This window comes from Hypomesus transpacificus, chromosome 19 (genome assembly GCF_021917145.1).
Source record: "Hypomesus transpacificus isolate Combined female chromosome 19, fHypTra1, whole genome shotgun sequence".
In the NCBI taxonomy this organism is placed as follows: Eukaryota; Metazoa; Chordata; class Actinopteri; order Osmeriformes; family Osmeridae; genus Hypomesus; species Hypomesus transpacificus.
In genome coordinates this window covers 9,684,385-9,701,957 of record NC_061078.1, presented here as the reverse complement: position 1 = coordinate 9,701,957, position 17,573 = coordinate 9,684,385, and the positions used below count along the sequence as shown (strand labels likewise).

The window sequence follows — 17,573 nt, the reverse complement described above, 5'->3', positions numbered from 1 at the left end:
GTATTTTAAATCACTCCTGACCCCTGTGTTTTTGTGAGTCAGTGCGCTTCCATGTACTTGCATGTCTTTTTGTGTTTATACATGTGTATGTGTATACAGTCACGTGTGCTGTGTGTTCTTGCACAGCAGCATGTAGGCGTATCAGGACATGTATCTTCATTAGGCGTTCCCCTATGAGGCCTAGCTGTGTGTGTTAACCCAACAACCCACATTATTCATGTAAGCTCTTTTTCTACCTTGCTGCCTGCATAAGCAGAATTGCTCACATCAAAGCAAGATCATATTTACCATCATATTTAGATAGTAGTAGTAAATAGCTGTTTTGCTTTAACAAAATTTCAGCATCCATGACCTACCATTCTGATTGGGTTTGTTAAGTACAACCATTAGTGTATGGGAGAGATCTTTACCAGTTGGCCCTACAATAATTTCAGACTTTCCTGATTAAATAATATGAAATGCTTATTTACATGTATCTAAAGAATATAATCACCTATGAAATAAATAGCTCACTGTATATCTTCTCTCAAGAGGGAAATCACTATTCTTGTTACTGGTTTGTTTATAAAATGTAATTTTTAAAAAAGAAGAAAAAAAAGAAGGAAATTATGCAAAAGATTTCAGAATTCAGTTTTTAAGAAGCCAATGTCGATTAAATATGTATCAAGACAGTCCTGGCTTTATTATTATCCCAGAGGACAAATTTGACAGAGACATAATTGTGGTAAAATAATGTTGGAAGTAGAACAGCTGCAGGATTGAGAAATAAAACCTCTGCTACGAACTACAGTACACATTTTGCCCGCGAAATCCTGTAAGCCTTCAGTTACGGTAAACATTGTTTGTCCTGAATTCTGCTTCTGCGGGTGTTGAGCAACTTCACAGTGAGATGTTCCGCAAGGAATAAGACTGTCTTGGAGTTAACTACTATTGGGAAAACGTTTCTCAAAGGTAAGAAACCAAATTACTTTATTAACAAGAACTGACTGTTATCAGAATGTATTTGCAGTTTTAGTTTATCGCTTTGTTTCATAATAAATAAGGTCTGATTTTACAGGAAGCCATATGAAGCTTGTAAAAAGTCAGCACGTCAATGTTTTTTTATTTGTAAAAAAAATATTTTAGTTGATGACCTGTCGATTGTAGACGTTAGTAGGCTATTACTGTGCTTTTTTGCATGCAACGTGAAGCCTAGGTAGCCAAAATGTGCTTCCGTTTGGCACAGACCAGGGTCAAACTGAATTATTCTGAATAACTTTCAATATATTGTATACTGTCGCATTTGAAAGATGGAACATGTTACCTCGATGATTACTTTACTATCTTGTTTCTACGTTTAGTCTCTTGTTAGTTGCTACCATAGGCCACTCTTCATTAATCTACTTTTGTTCTAGCCTATACCTACTGCAGTTTAATTAAGAGCGGGTTATTATTTACCTGAGGAGGACATTTGAGCGCTTATATATGGGGAATTCTAACATTTCAAAGTCTAATTGCGTTGGTATCTAATTCAATTGCAGTTCGTTTATTGCTCTTTATGAGATTTTAACTGGCGCCGAGAAATAATATTCACCTCCTGTAAATTACTAGCCTACCAAACTTTCCATTTGATTTTAGTAGGCTAGTATTAACATTGGTCATCTGACACATTTTTTGGAAACTTGAAATGTATGTTTTAGGGGTGCCCCTCCCTACATTTAGGAAAAGAGATATCTACATACTCCATCTTCCCATAATCCCTGCTTTGGTTAACCCTGTATTGAATGATGGATGATTGTTTAGGATCAGTCCACCATCTGTAGAAGGATATTTGAAGTAGAAATCAACGACTTAGTATTAAATATTGTTTAATGCAATAACTACAGCAAGGTTATTAACATATTTGTTGTAGCATATTAAATATGTATTTGTATGTCATTATTAAGACCTCATCACCATCAAGAGGGTTGTAGCTCCTTTTTTCATTTTTCATTGACAACCAATCACAATAGTGAAAGGAAATACACAGCAATTATTCTCCTGTTGTGATTGCAGAGGAAGATAATTGCAGCGATATAGGCTACCAATGAGCTAGCTTGATCAAGTGACATCTGGAGCTTTGGTAGTGAGAAACTGAAAGTGCTGTTACACTCATGGGAACAGGCTGATTTCACACTGGAATCACTGGAAGAGTATGTGCGAAAACCAGTTCATTTCCCCAAAACCCTGTAAGCAGTTGCTGTTGTGAACACCTCTCAGTATGATCACTGACACAATCTATCTCGTCAGAGTAATGTCATGCTACAAGTTAGTTCCTCAAGCCAGACTGTCCACTGTATCTATTCAACAAATCTGTGATCAAAGATGCTCAGTTCCTGTGCCCCCCCCCCCCCCCCCAACTGAGGGCTCCACCTCAACTCAGCTGATCAGCACCTTCATGTGGGCTCATCTTATACAGATGCCTTTACATGGCTGTAAATAGAGCTTTAATGTCTCTTTATAGTGTGCCTTGGGGTTTGATGGTAGTTCACTAGCTGCTATTCTGCAGCCATCGGACTGTGCTCCTACAGCTAATGCATTTGGGTTTGTGCTGCTCACAAATGCACTAATCAAAGCTCACCATAGCTAGTGGTGCCTTTGTTGCTCTGTTATGTGGAATGTATGGGGAGCATATTTCAGTTACATGCTTATAAGCCTTATGAGTGTTTTCCATAGCTTTGTACCAAACATAAAGGATGTCCCCTCCCCCACTCTCACCATATTGAAGTGGCCCCAGAGTAGCTCTGGTATCGGGAATGATTCCTCTTGCAGTTGATGAGTACAATAACTGCTGAGGAGAGAAACAGACTCAAAGGCAGGCAATCTATCCTCCATCACGTCTGCCTTAAGAATAATGCACTTAGAGGAATGCTGTTTTTCCAAATACGGGGACAATTGACAGGGTCTGGCATGGCTCCACATGTTCTGGTGTGTGATCGAGCTGAGGTCAAGCTGTTTCCAGCCAATGGCCTGCCAGGGAGACAACCTAATAGTTTTATAAATAAATGAATTTCTGTTCACAGAGTAGCCAGTTTCAAATGACAGATAGGTAAAGATAGGAAAAGATAGGTATTATTTTCACTGTCTCTGAGGCATTTGTATGACATTTGTATGTTTTTGAACTTTTAATGAGTTGATGGCTTGTTTTTTTCAATGCTTGAATCATTCTCTGAAGTACATTTCAAGGGTAGTGAACCCACATGCCAACACGAATAGCATATTGATGTGAAATGATGAATATTGATGTTTAATATTATAATATTGATGTTTTCTTTTTAGGAAGGTCCATGGTCCGTCTGAAGACTTATTTGTATGTCAATATGTCTGCAACACTTGCCTTTGAAGCTTAAGAAACTGCACTCCTGTTGTGTTGGTCTTCTAAGATGTTTCTTGAATAACAGGACATTGAAATCCCATCGATTTAACAAAACACATAACATATTAAACAGTAGTCTTCACAAGATCAACATGAGCCTTAAAGTAACTAACCTGTCTTGTTTTTACCTTCTGAAATCCACTGGTAGAGAATCACAAACACAGCTCTTTGTCTGGGCTTCTGTTTCAGCCCATGCAGATTGGGATATGGGATTTGAGATGACTCATGACTGAACTTGACCTGCAATTTTGCCCTCTCAGTTTTACACATCCAGATGGTCTCCCTCTTTGTTATCGTCAAGTTAGAGGCAGTTTGCCAGTTACAATGTAAGATCATTTTAATAGGGATCTTATTTGCCTAACCCTTTGGTAACGGTTATGTTTTAAAATGGGAGTAAAAGTGATATGTGTTTTAATAGTATTATGTATGTTGCAAGAAATCCATGTTCACAGTAGCCAATTGTATCTGATAAGATTTTATGTGATTCTGGTCTTGATTCTGATGTAATTCTGATTTGAGAAGTCACAAAAGGTCCTTTGCACATTCACTCCGTTGAGATGGAGGAACTTGGTGGGGAGTGTTAGTTAAAGGTTCGAGTCAAATGCCTGATTTCCTTGTCATTGACTTGCCTGATTTCCCATGGATGTGAAGCTGTTGTGTACCACCAGGGAACAGAGTGCCTGTGTCTCTCTCTCTATTTCTCACATTCTCTCATGTTCTCTCACGTTCTCTCATGTTATCTCACTGTTTGGCTCTCACTCTTTGTTTCTCTCTCTCACTTGGATCTGGGGACAATTTTAAGAAGTCCATCTTCTTTCCACCCTGGCTTTTCATTGAACAGCCTGTCTGAATGGGTAAAATGAGGATCAGTTGTTTACTGTATTATTCACAAAGTCAGGCAGTATGCAAAAGGGTTGCATTCTCAGCAGCATTCTCTAATCACATTCAGTAAAGTTAATTAAAAGTTACAGATGGTGCAGAATGCTATTTTCATTGCACAAAATAGGTATTTGGAAAATGTATGACACTTACAGTTCAAGAGAACAAAACAAGCTCATACCCATTATGATAATTTCGTCTTTAGCATAAAAAATATGTGTTTTGTTGCTGTTTAGTCAATATTGTTCTTGTAGAATTGTGACTTCTCCGTCACAATCATTTCCCTGGCCTGTCTCCTGTGGAGCTCTGTTCTATCACTCTCTCTCATGTCCATGTTATCAGATGAATCGTCATGGCTTCCATCATGTTGGTGGTGCTTGTCGGACCTGTTATTCAGACCTGATATGACAACTAAAAGAAGAGAGTGTGCGTGTGGCATGAGGGCTTGTTGTAATATAATAAACTGTATTCTTGTTATTTACAAGCAATAAACACGCTTAAGAATGTTGTTTGTGTGTTTTCTAGAGTTGTGGAGGCTCTGAGGTGATGTGTCCTTACAGGGGAAATAGAAAACAATTATTGTGGTGATTCCTCCCCTAGCAGGACATGTGATGGGCTTACTGTTTTCTTATTGCTCACTGTGAGTGTATGGCGTGGGTGTCTATATGCACTTAACACCTGCACATGAAGCAGAGTCTGTGTTTCAGTCATCAGTCATGGAGGTGACCCAAACCTGCTTACTCCCATGGAATATCTGACAAAGGGCATTTCCATAACCTTTTGGATATTGTGAGTAACCAGTATTCAATTTGTTTAATGTGTCAGGAATGTCCCAGATCAGATGTAAGAGTAGAAAGATTGATATGAAGAAACTTGATACAGTTATTTAAAGTCACCTCCCTGGGAACATTGGCTGAAAGAGTGGGTCGGAACTATTTAGCACATTTCAAAAGCATTCAGTTAATGGGATGTTTAGATCATTTGTAATTGGAAAATTGTTTCAATAAATACAAAATAAACTAGTTATTTGGCCTTTCTTGATCTATCAACTATTGGACAAAAGTACACATTCGACTCAAATTAATCCTTAGCCTGGATTAAAGATCACTCAGTAGCTTGTTATATGATGCATTTAAACCTACACTCATGTGCCAACATGTAGTTATTTTTGTGGTGATGGCCAATAATATTTATTTGTTATGTGTTTAGTAATGCACTCTCCTATTGGATGCTTGAGTGATTTGTTCTGGTGAAACGGTGAAATTATTGATCTACTGAAATGTTCCATGGTGAGGAACAGTGGTTAGTCCGTGCGCTCATCCCTAAAAGCACTAATTACTCTGCCCAGCATGAGTTGGGCTGGTCAATAATTTCTAGTCAATTAACATTGATTGACTCCTTAGTGCAAAGAAATTACACATGCTGCCTCCACTTCAACAAATGTCCGAAACATACAAGTCTTCATTTTAAATCAAGACCTATACGTAGGTGTGAAGATATGAGGAGATTGGAAATATGTGCACATTGGGCTATATCTTTAACCTACTCTTATGATATGGAATTGAGGACAATTCCATATCATAAGTAATTCTCAGGAATTGTCTCGCTTGTATACAGTATGTGTTGTTAGCTGACCAGACATAAACTTTGGTGTAGTGTGAGAGATCTGAGACGCAAGTGGAGAGAATTCATAACATTAGCTTAACTAAGAGCAAGCTTCAGTGTAACTCCAGCCTTCAGTTCCTAACTTAACCTAAAAAGGCTGCAAAGCCATGGCCTGTTTGAGCTGGAGCCCTCGGGTGGTTGTTCCTCCATTTAAAACAATGGATTTTTCCCCAACATTGACTCTTTCATACCCAAGGTCACTGAACCAATGCATAGTTTCAGAGTAGAGCAGTGTCTGTCTGTGTCCTGATGAGTTGACTAGACTCTGGGACATCTACCACCATAGTTTGGAATATAATACATCTCTGAGAGCTGTGCCAAAAGTTAGAGATGGTGAGTAAAGTTGACAGGTTTTCTCCTATCAATTTGTCAGGGGAAAAGGTTTTCATTATACAGGTAAAAAAAACTTTCCTGCTTGTCTTGGAGGTTGGATGGTTATTTGTAGTGGCTGATTTAAGTGAACCTCTCAGAGCCATCAATATGAAGAGGGTATAATACAGTGAAGAAGATTAGAAGTAGATTGAAAAGTGTGGTCGTTAAAGATGGGATGTTATTAAATGAGGGTGTTCAAGGCAATATTGTAGGCATATTTATACCCAAAAACCATGAATTACTGGAAAAGAAATTTGCAACATAAGATAAAATTGTAGAAAGGGATTACAGCTGGAGGCAGCTGGCACAAAGTCATTCACAGAGGGATGGGAGAAAGGGTCTCTTTTCAATAATAATGAAGGAACTTTGGGTATTTCTCTTAGCAACTATAGAACATGTTTTGTGACTGTAATTGCAGATGGCAAATGTATTTATTATGTTATATACAAATGTACAGGACTACATCAAGACACATTTGTCAACTGACTCGCCATTCTAATCAAGCCTCATAAAGCCTGGTCGAGTTGCAGGCACCATTCCCAGGTGTCCAAGGCCAGTCCGGGCTTCTCTTTTTAAAGCCCTGGACATTGCAGTGTCTCTGCTGATTTAAAAAGGTGCTATTAGACAGCGTTATCCTGTTGTTTCGCATGTGGGGCCCCTGCTGGATAGAGAATGATCAATTTATCTGACAATTTGTCTTCTTGTGAGAGCTGTATCCGGAGCCTTTCCTTCCCCCCTAACCCCAACTCATCTGTTCAGTCAACACTGTTGAGACAAGAGAGATCTAAACTCATCTTACCTGCCAGCAATAAATGGCTATGGGAAAATAGATGCTGAGAATCATTTTTTAATAGAATCTGCTCTGTAGGTTATGCCATGTTTGAGAAACTAGGAATCAAGAGGACGAACCGATTATTGCCTTTATTATGTTTTTGGTCAATTTAGACAAACATTTACTGTTAAACAGCAATAAGCACAGCCTATAAGATGGAACAAAATCTACATTTTGAACAGAAATCTCAAATATGGAGTTAAAGAAAATGTACTCAAATCGATAAAAGATTGTTTAAATTTGCCATACATAAATGACTATCCCTTATTTAGGAAATCTTTATTTTAAGAGATAATAATGATAATAATAATACAACAGCAGTTTTTTCTTACCAAGTGTTGACAAACAACAGATTCAGTGTATACGAGTAATCAACAGTAGGGCTGAGATTTGTATGTGTGATAGGAACATGTAGTGACAATACAATACTTTAATCCCGATGTCTCAGACGAGTTTATTTCCTAATGACAGATATGTATGTTAAGAAATAATGAATCAATTTAGCTTGAGGGGGACATTTTGAAATGTGTGTTGCATTTACATTTATTCATTTAGCAAACGCTTTTATCCAAAGCGACTTCCAAGAGAGAACTTTATAAAGAGCATAGGTCACTGATAATAACAACAAGATAGCCCCAAAGCATTGCGGGTAGCCAAAACAAGAAGCACACATTGTGAACAACCCAAAAATAAGTGCCAAAGGGAAGAACCATAAGAGCATGTAGTTAAGCAAGTTACAATTAAACAACATGAATCTCTAAGTGCAAGTATACCTGTAAAAAAAGCAAGCAGCAGTAAAACTAAAATAAGATAAACTAAAATAGAATATTTTGCAGCGAATAAACAGTTTAAATCAGTTACCACTAACCAACAAGAGCAACAAGTCTCTAAGCAAGAGTCATTGTGATCCTTGAGGAAACTAGCATGTAGTGCATGTGTGTCTTTGTGCAGTGGTTGTCAGGTGTGAGCAGATGAATCGCCTTTGAGACACAGACACCGAGAATGGTGTCAGCACAGTTTTCCCTCGCCCGTGGTCCCTGTAGACCTGAGCATTACTTCCCCTGGACCAGCCCTGTGTCAGTGTCTAACACCATTAGACTTGCCTGCACTGAGCATGTAATAGTTGTGCTTATTGGGCTTCGACGTAATGTTTCTGTTTTATTAGCAGTAATTCCACAGATGTAATCAGCTTCTTTTATGTAGTCTGAGTGAGCATTATTTTGAATGAGAAGTACTCTGTCACCTATGTAGAGTCTCATATAGGTAAATATAAGTCAACCAAAATCCAAAAGAAATGGGCAGCTTTATAATTAATAAAATCTCCATTAATGTTTTTTAATAATGTATGTCAGTCACAGGGACAGGCCTTAATAATAACGTAATAATAATAATAAAGGTGAAATGCTCTGTGGTTTGAGCATGTCTCTCTCATTGCATGCTAGCCTTCCAGAGCCATTGTATTTGAAAAAGAAACAACATGATGGGCTGACCTTATGCAATAATCTAACATAACACTCCCCCGATTTTCAATGAGAAGTTGGTTGGGATTCGGTAGATGGAACTGGACTGTTTGGTGAAATAAACGACTTTGAATCGAAACAACCCTCCTTAAATAATAACATTTATGCCCCCACCCCCTGCTTCCCGTAGCCCATTTGTAAGGTTTAGAGTGTCAAACAAATTGTACTCTGATAATATTTTTTGTTTTGTTTTGCTGGATAAAATCTGGTGAGCAATGTCTGGTGACATTCTTGATTATTCACAGCAAATTTGCCCTTTGGCTCTGTGTGTTTCCTCTGCTGAACACATATGAAACTAAGCTTCTCGCCTGCTTTCCAAACAGTGTCACCCCGGTAGAATTCATATAATCCATCTGCTTCCTCAGCCCATGCAATATGCATGTCCCCGAATCCACCCAGATCAACACTGACCTTTCTGTAGAGTGGAAACTGTTGCCATGGTGCTCTAGTGTGTGGGGTAGGGTTTGGGGGATTGATGTCGGACACAAGAGTGGTCAGAGAATCATGCACCGTTTTCAGTACAATAAGCATGTTCTTAATGGCTCTCCTGCCATCAAACAACACAGAGAGGCTTTATACATTAAAGAGGTCCGGTGTTTTAAAGAGGATCTTAATACGCTAGACATGGTCAAATTTTTGCAGGTCGAAGGAAAACTAAAGACCAAATGACTGCCAAGCTGTTTACTCTGGGTGAAGGGTCCCATTATGCCAGTGTGAATCCTGGGTGAAGTGTTGTTTTTATGCTCTGGTGCCATGTGGGTACTAGTAACCCTTCGCCTTATGACCAGATGACCATGATCAGTCTTACTGATCTTTGAGGATGGAGGCTAGTTGCACAAGGGTTACTGCTGGACTCATTTTTGGAGTCAGTATATAGGTGGTGGATATTAGTAAGGAGTGTACTATGGTAGAATGGGTTCAGTATTCATGGTGTTGGTGTTGTCGAGAGATATTTCTTCTTTTTAAGAGCAACAGAAAGCAACAGAGACAGTCGAAGGTGTCGAGGAATATAAGAACATTTTCCAAAATAGTAGACTAAATTAGGAAAATAGCAAAAAATGGAATAGAAGTTTGGAGCTGCTTGTGAATGCACCAGTTATTGTTTATTGGCTATGGTCCAGATATCTGTTAGGTTTATGAAGTTTTCATCTTTGAAAAAAAGCCATATTGACCATATAAGGAATCTAAATCAGCATGTCTGCATAAAACTGTTGTTGTAGCTTAGCAACCTTGTTCAAAAAGTATTTTATAGTGGTCATTACGATGGAGGATAAGGCAAATAAACAAGTATTTGTCACATCTCGGGCTGTAAAATCTTTTTCATGAAAGGAAAATCATTAGTGGGCTAAATGCTTTAATTGACTTTCTATTGGTTCATTTGGATTCCCATCAAATGGAGATCAAAAACTAAAATTACTAAGTGACTTCACATTAAAGTAAACAATCAAGTCGACTAGTCTGATAGCATCTATATTTCCATTTTCTTCCATTTCAAAAAGGCTAGTTTTTTTGCACCTTAGTTTGCTCCATCTCTGGCCTCCTGCAATCAACAATATGCCAACATTAAGCTGTTACCGGCAATAATGTAAATAAAGGGAAGACCTGGTGTTGTACAAGTGCAGTTATCTCCTTCTCAAACACGGTGAAGACAACATGGTTGCCAAGGTTTACTCATAGAGAAAAAGAAAAAGCATCACAAACATTGAACCCAGTACCTGTTTCCCATTCATAATTGTCCATTGATCTCCCAGTCTATAAGCAGATGACCTTTAAAACCTGGAAGTTGCTTCAACATTGACCTGGCTAAATGGACCCTTTTGATGTATAGATAATACATCCACCCACATCAATTCAAATCTAACGTAGATAAAGGACCACATACTGTGTGTGCAGAGGAGGCTTTTCACTGGTCTGTCAATTAAGGATGGCATAATTACTTCTTATTGAAATGTTGAATTCACTCAGAGTCTACGCACTATTATCAAGGCTGACGTTATTTGCCAAAGAGAAATGTATGGCATAGTAATAGATTTGGATAATGAAAAGATACTGGTAGTTTAGGATTCAGGATGCATATAATCAGCATACTGCAGTTGTAGTTTATGCCTCTGGAGGGGAAACGTATATGCTTAGACAGCAGCTATAACACGTGATGTGGAAATCTCCTGCTATGTTTTACGTGTGTTTGATTTTGAAGGTGAAGGCGAAATCCAAATAAAGATATTTACCTGTGTAAATCTTGTCCATGAAGATGAACGAAAGCAGCGAGAGAGGCATAGTAGAGAGGAAACAGTAATTTAAGGGTTTCTGGTTTTGTTTCTTGTCTCATTCAATATGGACTTTTTCTGTGGCCCATGTTTGCATTTTAAACAGTAACCACAAAGATAGTGTTTACTTTTCCCCAGGCGTGGGTGGTCAGTGTTGCATTACTTTTTCAAAACAGCAGCGATATACAACTAAATCAATCCTTTAAACCATCTCTTTATGTTTGCATTTTAGGAACCCAAGGTATTTTCCTCACTACCATGAACAACAAACATCACCCTCCCCTCATGAAGAAGCACAGTCAGACGGACCTCGTCAGTCGACTGAAGACCCGCAAGGTCCTGGGTGTTGGAGGCGAAGATGATGATGGTGAGATCCACAGGTCTAAGGTGAGGGACATCCATAACTAAACATTACATTTTATTTATTTGTACAACATTAGGAACTTGCTGATTGGGAAACTTTAGAATTGACAGTAGAAAGTGGGAAAAGTTGTTCACAATCACCTTTTAATATTTCTCTTAGGTTTATTTTGTAATAATTGTCTAAATCTAAATATGATTTATATTGTAAACCAATTTGATTTATATATTGGTGGATGATGATACTAAACTGAGAGTACATGTGAAAAATATTACAACATGATTTGAAAATGTAATGTCAAAAGTGTACCTGAACAACTTCAATGCCCAAACACTGTTTTAAGTAACTATACCAGAAAATGTGTGCAAACAGATTCATATTTTGGACTAATTTACTGATATATATATTAGTATTTTGAGTACCTCCAATCTAGGATTGGTATTTGTTTTGAGTTCCAAAGGTTTGTACTGATCAAATTCATAAAGGATATGCAGTTCTCGTTACACTTTTATCTGAAAGCTCCAACTATTGTTGAGGTTACAGTACATAAAATAGTGACTGTGTGAGGACGACATTTGCACCTAATTTGGACTGGCAGGATATGGTAATAACCATTAGAGAGGAAATAGGATTGACGAAAATATGAGTAGAATATTATTTGCCCTGTTGAGAAGGAAAATATTTTATTTTATTTTATTATCCACCAGTGGATAATTCAAAGGAAAGGAATAGGACTTAAAGTGGGTGGAGATGATGGCAGGAAGTAACAGACAGAGACTGAATATTCACTAGGGATGCACCGCTACCATTTTTTAAGAGTTGAGTAATATGTTTTTTTTTTCTGGAACTCACCGATACCGATAAATTTTTTTGGGGGGAATGTGGCAATTTTCCAAGAACCACACAGTGAGACTAATGAATGTAGGACAGCTTCTTTATTATTACTCGAATGAAAAAAGTATTATTTTGATGTGCTTATCATAACCTTCAAAGGGCATAATTACCATTGAGGTATCGGTCTTTGGTATCGGGGGTATTTTTACGTGTACGAGTACAAGTACGTGAGCTTTATTCACCATAGCCCATTTTCAGCCTTGATGCCTGTGCCTCGATGTATGTGTTAGGGAGAGTCAGAGAGAGAACACCACACACGATCATCTCTACCAACAGTATCATTCTTACCTGCACTTCTTGTTAACCAGCAAGATTCAATCAGTCATCTCTGAAACAAAGTGAGCACTGTTAAGTAGCGGTGGCTGGTTATGGCTGTTTCTCTGGCCAAAAAGGAGTTGTCCATGAATCAAAACCCCACTCAACTTTTCCCATAAAATATATTTTCACCTTTCATTTATAATCAAGCTTGTGGCCCCTTGCTAGAAGTACTTTTTAAATGCCTTGTTTGTACGCTATTCCATGCTGGCAGAGTCTCTGTATCACAAAATCTTTGTTGCTTTGGAGCATAATCCATCGTCTGTGTTGAGGCCTTTCAGGACTGGGACACTCAAACCACCCAAAAGTAGGGTCAGATCATTCCCTTCAGTTTGCTGCTAATTAAATTATGGGTGGCTTCTCAAATGTTAATACAGCCTGCCAACGTTTTCATTGGTCAACATAATTGTTACTCTGTGCCTCTCAGATGTACAGTTGTACACACCAAAAGTTATTTGGTTATGGAGTCTTGCATTGCTATACTTGATTGAGAAGCTCCTTTTCTCTTTTCTAAGTAGTTGTGCCTTGCTTTAATATTCCAGATCAGCCAAATGCTTGGCAACGAAATGAAGTTTGCGGTACGAGAGCCAATAGGTCTACGGTAAGAAACAAAACGATAATTCCTGTCCACTTACTGATAGCATCACTTTCTCCAATCAGTTCAACGACACCCTCGAGAGTATAAAGACTTAGTTGCAATTCAATTTCATGTCTTTGTTACTGATTGGAACTTTTCTTTGCAGAGCAGCTGTGGGGGTGTTTCTAATCAATATATCTTGTTTGTATTTCCACCAGGGTATGGATTCTCGTATCCGCTGTGCTGTTCACAAGCATGGCCTTGATAGTAAGTACCATTCAGAAGTGAACTAGTCACCTAGCCATACTCTGTTGATTACTAGTACTTATAATTCAACTAAAGTCCTAAAAATGACATGATTGCCTTTCTGTCTCCTTCAGGCATTGGTACTCCCCAGTCAGCTCTATGAGTTTGTGTTTGAGCTCACCACCACCCAGGTCTCCATTCGACTCTATGGTGGAGCACTTCTCAGTAAGGACTCATAACAACAATATACTATATACATACGATCATCAAACCCTACAGTATGTATATACAATATGAGTAAGAAATATATATGGGGAGTATAGGTGTATAGATGTGTGTAAATTAATAGTGTTACCATTAACTGTACATGGTATGTTGGAGTGTAAGCTACCAAGGTTAATGCATATTTTATGGTAAACTAGTATTGAGTTTGAGTCTGAAACAACCTTTTGTTGACCGAATGTCCAAATGCTTTTAGGAAACAATGATATTGTGTTGGATGAAAAGTGTTTTTGGCTATTAGCTTTCAGCCCTCCTCCTTTCTCCACATGGCCATAAATGGTAGCTCTGTGCAAATACCCCCATCTCAACCAAGCCTTCATGGTCAGTCTATTTGATGGTAATCATTGTACTCAAAACATTTCCATGCAGACCAGTGCATCATCTTCCAGAGAGAATGATAAGAGCCCTTATTCAGGGAACCTGACACATTCACTTGAAAACAAGGAGAATACTCTAGCTCCAATGCTAAATATCCATTTTAAGTAAACCCAACAGCAAGCTGTCCTATTCATACAATCACCACCACCCAATCCTGGTCTATGAGGTGGCAATGTGGATCTGTGGTCCTTAGGAAAACCTTAGGAATGCATCCTTTCCACATTGCTTCATTGAGATCATCTAAAAGGATAGATCCATGTAGAGAAAGAAGAATGGAGGTGCTTTAGTCTTTTAGGAAGTGTTTTGAGTATTCAAACAGGAACACTGTCTCTTTACGATCCCCTGATTGGGGTAAGTTCAGGAAGAAACCCCTCTATGTGCTAGGAAGGGATAATCCCTTAATAGCAGATGGCTCCAGGCAGGGGCAAAAATATAATTCCTTTGCTCTCTGTCCCAAGATGGTGTGTGTGTGTGGGGGGTATGAAGCCATAAATACACACATTCACACTCTGGGCATGTCTGCTTATCTAAAGCACTCCAACAGAGCTCATACTCCCAGCTCCCTCTTTATGGGAATGAACTTCTGACCCGGTCTAGTAACCAAAGCTTTGTTATCAATTTCTAGGATACATGTTCTACTTAGACATAATTTCAAGATGCCATAGTTATATTGCACACTGTATCAACTAGGGGGACTTTAACTCACAATCCCAGAGTGGACCAATCCAAGTACTGGTTACTTGTTATGATGTTGTACCAGTTATGTTTGGCAACAGCTGCCAACTCTGGTTGCTTGATTGGAGTATAATATTGTTTAAGGTTACATTTAGTCACTTATCATTTACACCAAATTATCTTCACATGCTTAAATAGTTTTGACAGAGTGGAGACCATTTTAATAAAATGACTGTAAATTGTTGGGTTTTCTTAAGATTATTGTGTGATGGCTTCATTTTAGTAACAGTGGCAGAATAGATATACACACAAAATACACACACACATGCACAAAGCCTCCCCAGAGAGACAAAACTCCCTCTCTCTCTCTCTCTACAGGTATCTCTTTAATCATGTGGAATGGCCTGTACACAGCAGAGAAGGCCATCCTCCAGTGGACCCTCCTAACGGAAGCAAGTTACCTGGCTGTCCAGTTCCTAGGTGAGTGAGAGATTGGAACAAAAAAGAACTGGAGAGAACACACAAGCCTTTGCTATCTCTATGAGTCTTGTCTCACACGTGCATTACTGAAAGCCACACTTCAGTGGAAAATCAATCTCTGTTACATCTCGCGCCGCAGACAAAAAGCCCAAGGGATTGAAAATGACTAAGAACATACTGCCCTCTAGTGCTGGTGCTTAATACATGTATTCATATTCTGTCAGCTCTGTTGGTTCAATGAGTGTGTAGATATTGTATTGTTCTTATTGGAGTATGTTGTTTGTTGTGGAGCAGAACATTACTATGTTGAGAGTAGGTTTTGGAAGGTGTTTTAGGTAGGATGTCCAGCAAAGTAAATGTGTAGTATTTTTTTAACACAGTTGCGTTAGATATATTAGTTTAATGTTTTGCATTCATTTTTCAATGGCAAAACAATGTTTCTGGCAGTTCATTATCGATGATGGTTGAATAAATTCTATGACCTCAAAATTACAAATTTGTGTGTGTGCATCTGTGTATCATTGCAGTTACGTCTGTCACGCTCCTGGAGGTTGACCAGGTTTCAAACCCACTATCTCTCCTCCTCACCAGTGAAGTCCTATTCCTTCTCATCACCCTGCTTTACTACCATCAGCTTGGCCGCAAGTTCAAGAAGATATGAAAGACTCCTTGTACTACATGCAGTGGATGAGTAGATGGAAAGATGTAGCATCAAACAAGATCAGTGTTATGTTTTGTTGCACCCCAGAAAACTCACCTACTAATATGGGTCCACCTTGGGCACCAAGCTTTTAGGGGGACTCAAATAAAGCCTTAACTGTTGGTGCGTGAGTTGTATACACTGATATAAATATATTCTGAGATCGAATCATAGAACTAAGAACCAGGGAATGCAACAGCAGTGACTAGGATGTATTTTGTTCCTTTTTTGTAGGCTTTTAACTTATTCTGAGGACGAAGAAACACAGAGGAAAGTCAGTTAAGGATTTGTGCTTGAAATAGACAGCTGAAGTGAATTCCTCTTCAAATATTACAAGTCAAGGTTACTATATTGATCTTGGGAATTGAAACATAGTAGCCTATAGACGATTTATTCACTACCGGTCAATATTGGGTTATTTAGACATAGAAAAGCGACAACCATTAAAAATCGATGTGGTAATTTACTTGGTTGTACAAATGCATTTTGTATTCAAACCCCAAAAGGGTGGTTGTAATAGCATTGTGGATTCCTATATTTAAACTGTTAAAGTAGAAAGGATCATTTCTTTAGTTCAGTAACTGATTATAAATGTTAAAGTGCATAGTGAGTTAGACAGCACATTTTGTGTAGCACAAAAGAGTTTTGTTAAAATACTTGAGAATTTAGTTGAATATACTGCAGTTGTGTCAAATGTTCTTCTTATATTTGTTTAAAGAACTTCATATGAGTTTTGAAGGATCCTGTGTTTGGTTACAGTGCTGTTAAACTTTTAATTTTACCTTTTAATGGGTGTTTAAATGTGACAGTGAATCACTGGGTAAAATCTTTACACCAATACACTTTGGAATTGTTGCACTTTTTAACAATATTTCTAGGGTGGCAAATTCTGCATTTTGGAATTTAATGGAAACCTATTGGTGACTTTTGGAAACTTTGGGAATGTAAGCTGGAATCATATTAAAATAAATATATAAAATTCAGATATGACATTTTATTCCTTATGTCCAACTCTATGTGGTCCTGCAGTATCAAGTAGAATTATATTAATATTGAGAAGAAATTCTTCCAACTGTTAGTTTTGCAGTTGAAGCTCATCCACACTCAAAGTGGATTATACATACATTTGATGACATCACAAATGTAACACCCCTAAGGGCTTCATTCATAATGTTCGGATATGAATTTCAGGGTTTGTAATTTGTTGTGAATACACTTCATAATGAATGGTTCTCTATGGTCATCATGTCAAATGAAATACCATACCATACATACACTATTTATTTTAAAAATGTTTAAAAAAAATTTTTTCCTAATTTAAACTAAAGTGAAACTGATATCAAAATAACAATAATTTGTTGCCTCACCATTGGTATTAACAATAATAATGATTTATATCTGACATAATGTATCACAAACAGATACCAAGAAAATGCCAGCTCTTTGCAGACCCAAACATTCCCTAAATTAACATTATCTTCTTAATTTCATATTTGCTTCATAGTGCACATGGGACCATAGCAATTGTGTGTAATGCTTTATATGTTAATTATTCTGTATCTGTTTGGTTTTGTATCTCATCAACTGTCAAACATTACCATATAGAGTACAATAAATGTAATCATTTTGAATTTTATGTTCAGGATATTTGTTCTCCACATTTTCTTTTTTTATCTCAATTTTTTTTAACATTAGGACCTTCATTCTATGTAGTGGGGTAACTCCAGATGGTGCTG

At 37.9% G+C, this 17,573-nt stretch overlaps 1 protein-coding gene across 2 annotated transcripts; it reads left to right on the top strand.

Annotated features, from left to right (window-relative positions):
- Window positions 1-824: 824 nt before the first annotated feature.
- LOC124482081 (tumor protein p53-inducible protein 11-like) lies at window positions 825-17,446 on the top strand. Of its 2 annotated transcripts, none has more exons than XM_047042430.1 (7): window positions 825-951; window positions 11,162-11,316; window positions 13,042-13,100; window positions 13,295-13,343; window positions 13,457-13,547; window positions 15,036-15,137; window positions 15,665-17,446. In XM_047042430.1, exons 2-7 carry the CDS (start codon window positions 11,188-11,190, stop codon window positions 15,796-15,798), a joined length of 564 nt encoding a protein of 187 aa, XP_046898386.1. In that variant the 5' UTR covers window positions 825-951; window positions 11,162-11,187; the 3' UTR covers window positions 15,799-17,446. The 2 variants fall into 2 exon arrangements, with proteins under 2 accessions (XP_046898386.1, XP_046898388.1); XM_047042432.1 differs by lacking the exon at window positions 825-951 and adding an exon at window positions 4,906-5,062.
- The last annotated feature ends 127 nt before the right edge of the window (window positions 17,447-17,573 follow it).

Bases quoted from the DNA above. Each gene is read 5' to 3' on its own strand.
- LOC124482081 (XM_047042430.1), top strand. From the start codon at position 11,188: ATGAACAACAAACATCACCCTCCCCTCATGAAGAAGCACAGTCAGACG. The intron at 13,101-13,294 runs GTAAGAAACAAA...TATTTCCACCAG, and splicing joins CGAGAGCCAATAGGTCTACG to GGTATGGATTCTCGTATCCG. The intron at 13,344-13,456 runs GTAAGTACCATT...TGTCTCCTTCAG, and splicing joins TCACAAGCATGGCCTTGATA to GCATTGGTACTCCCCAGTCA.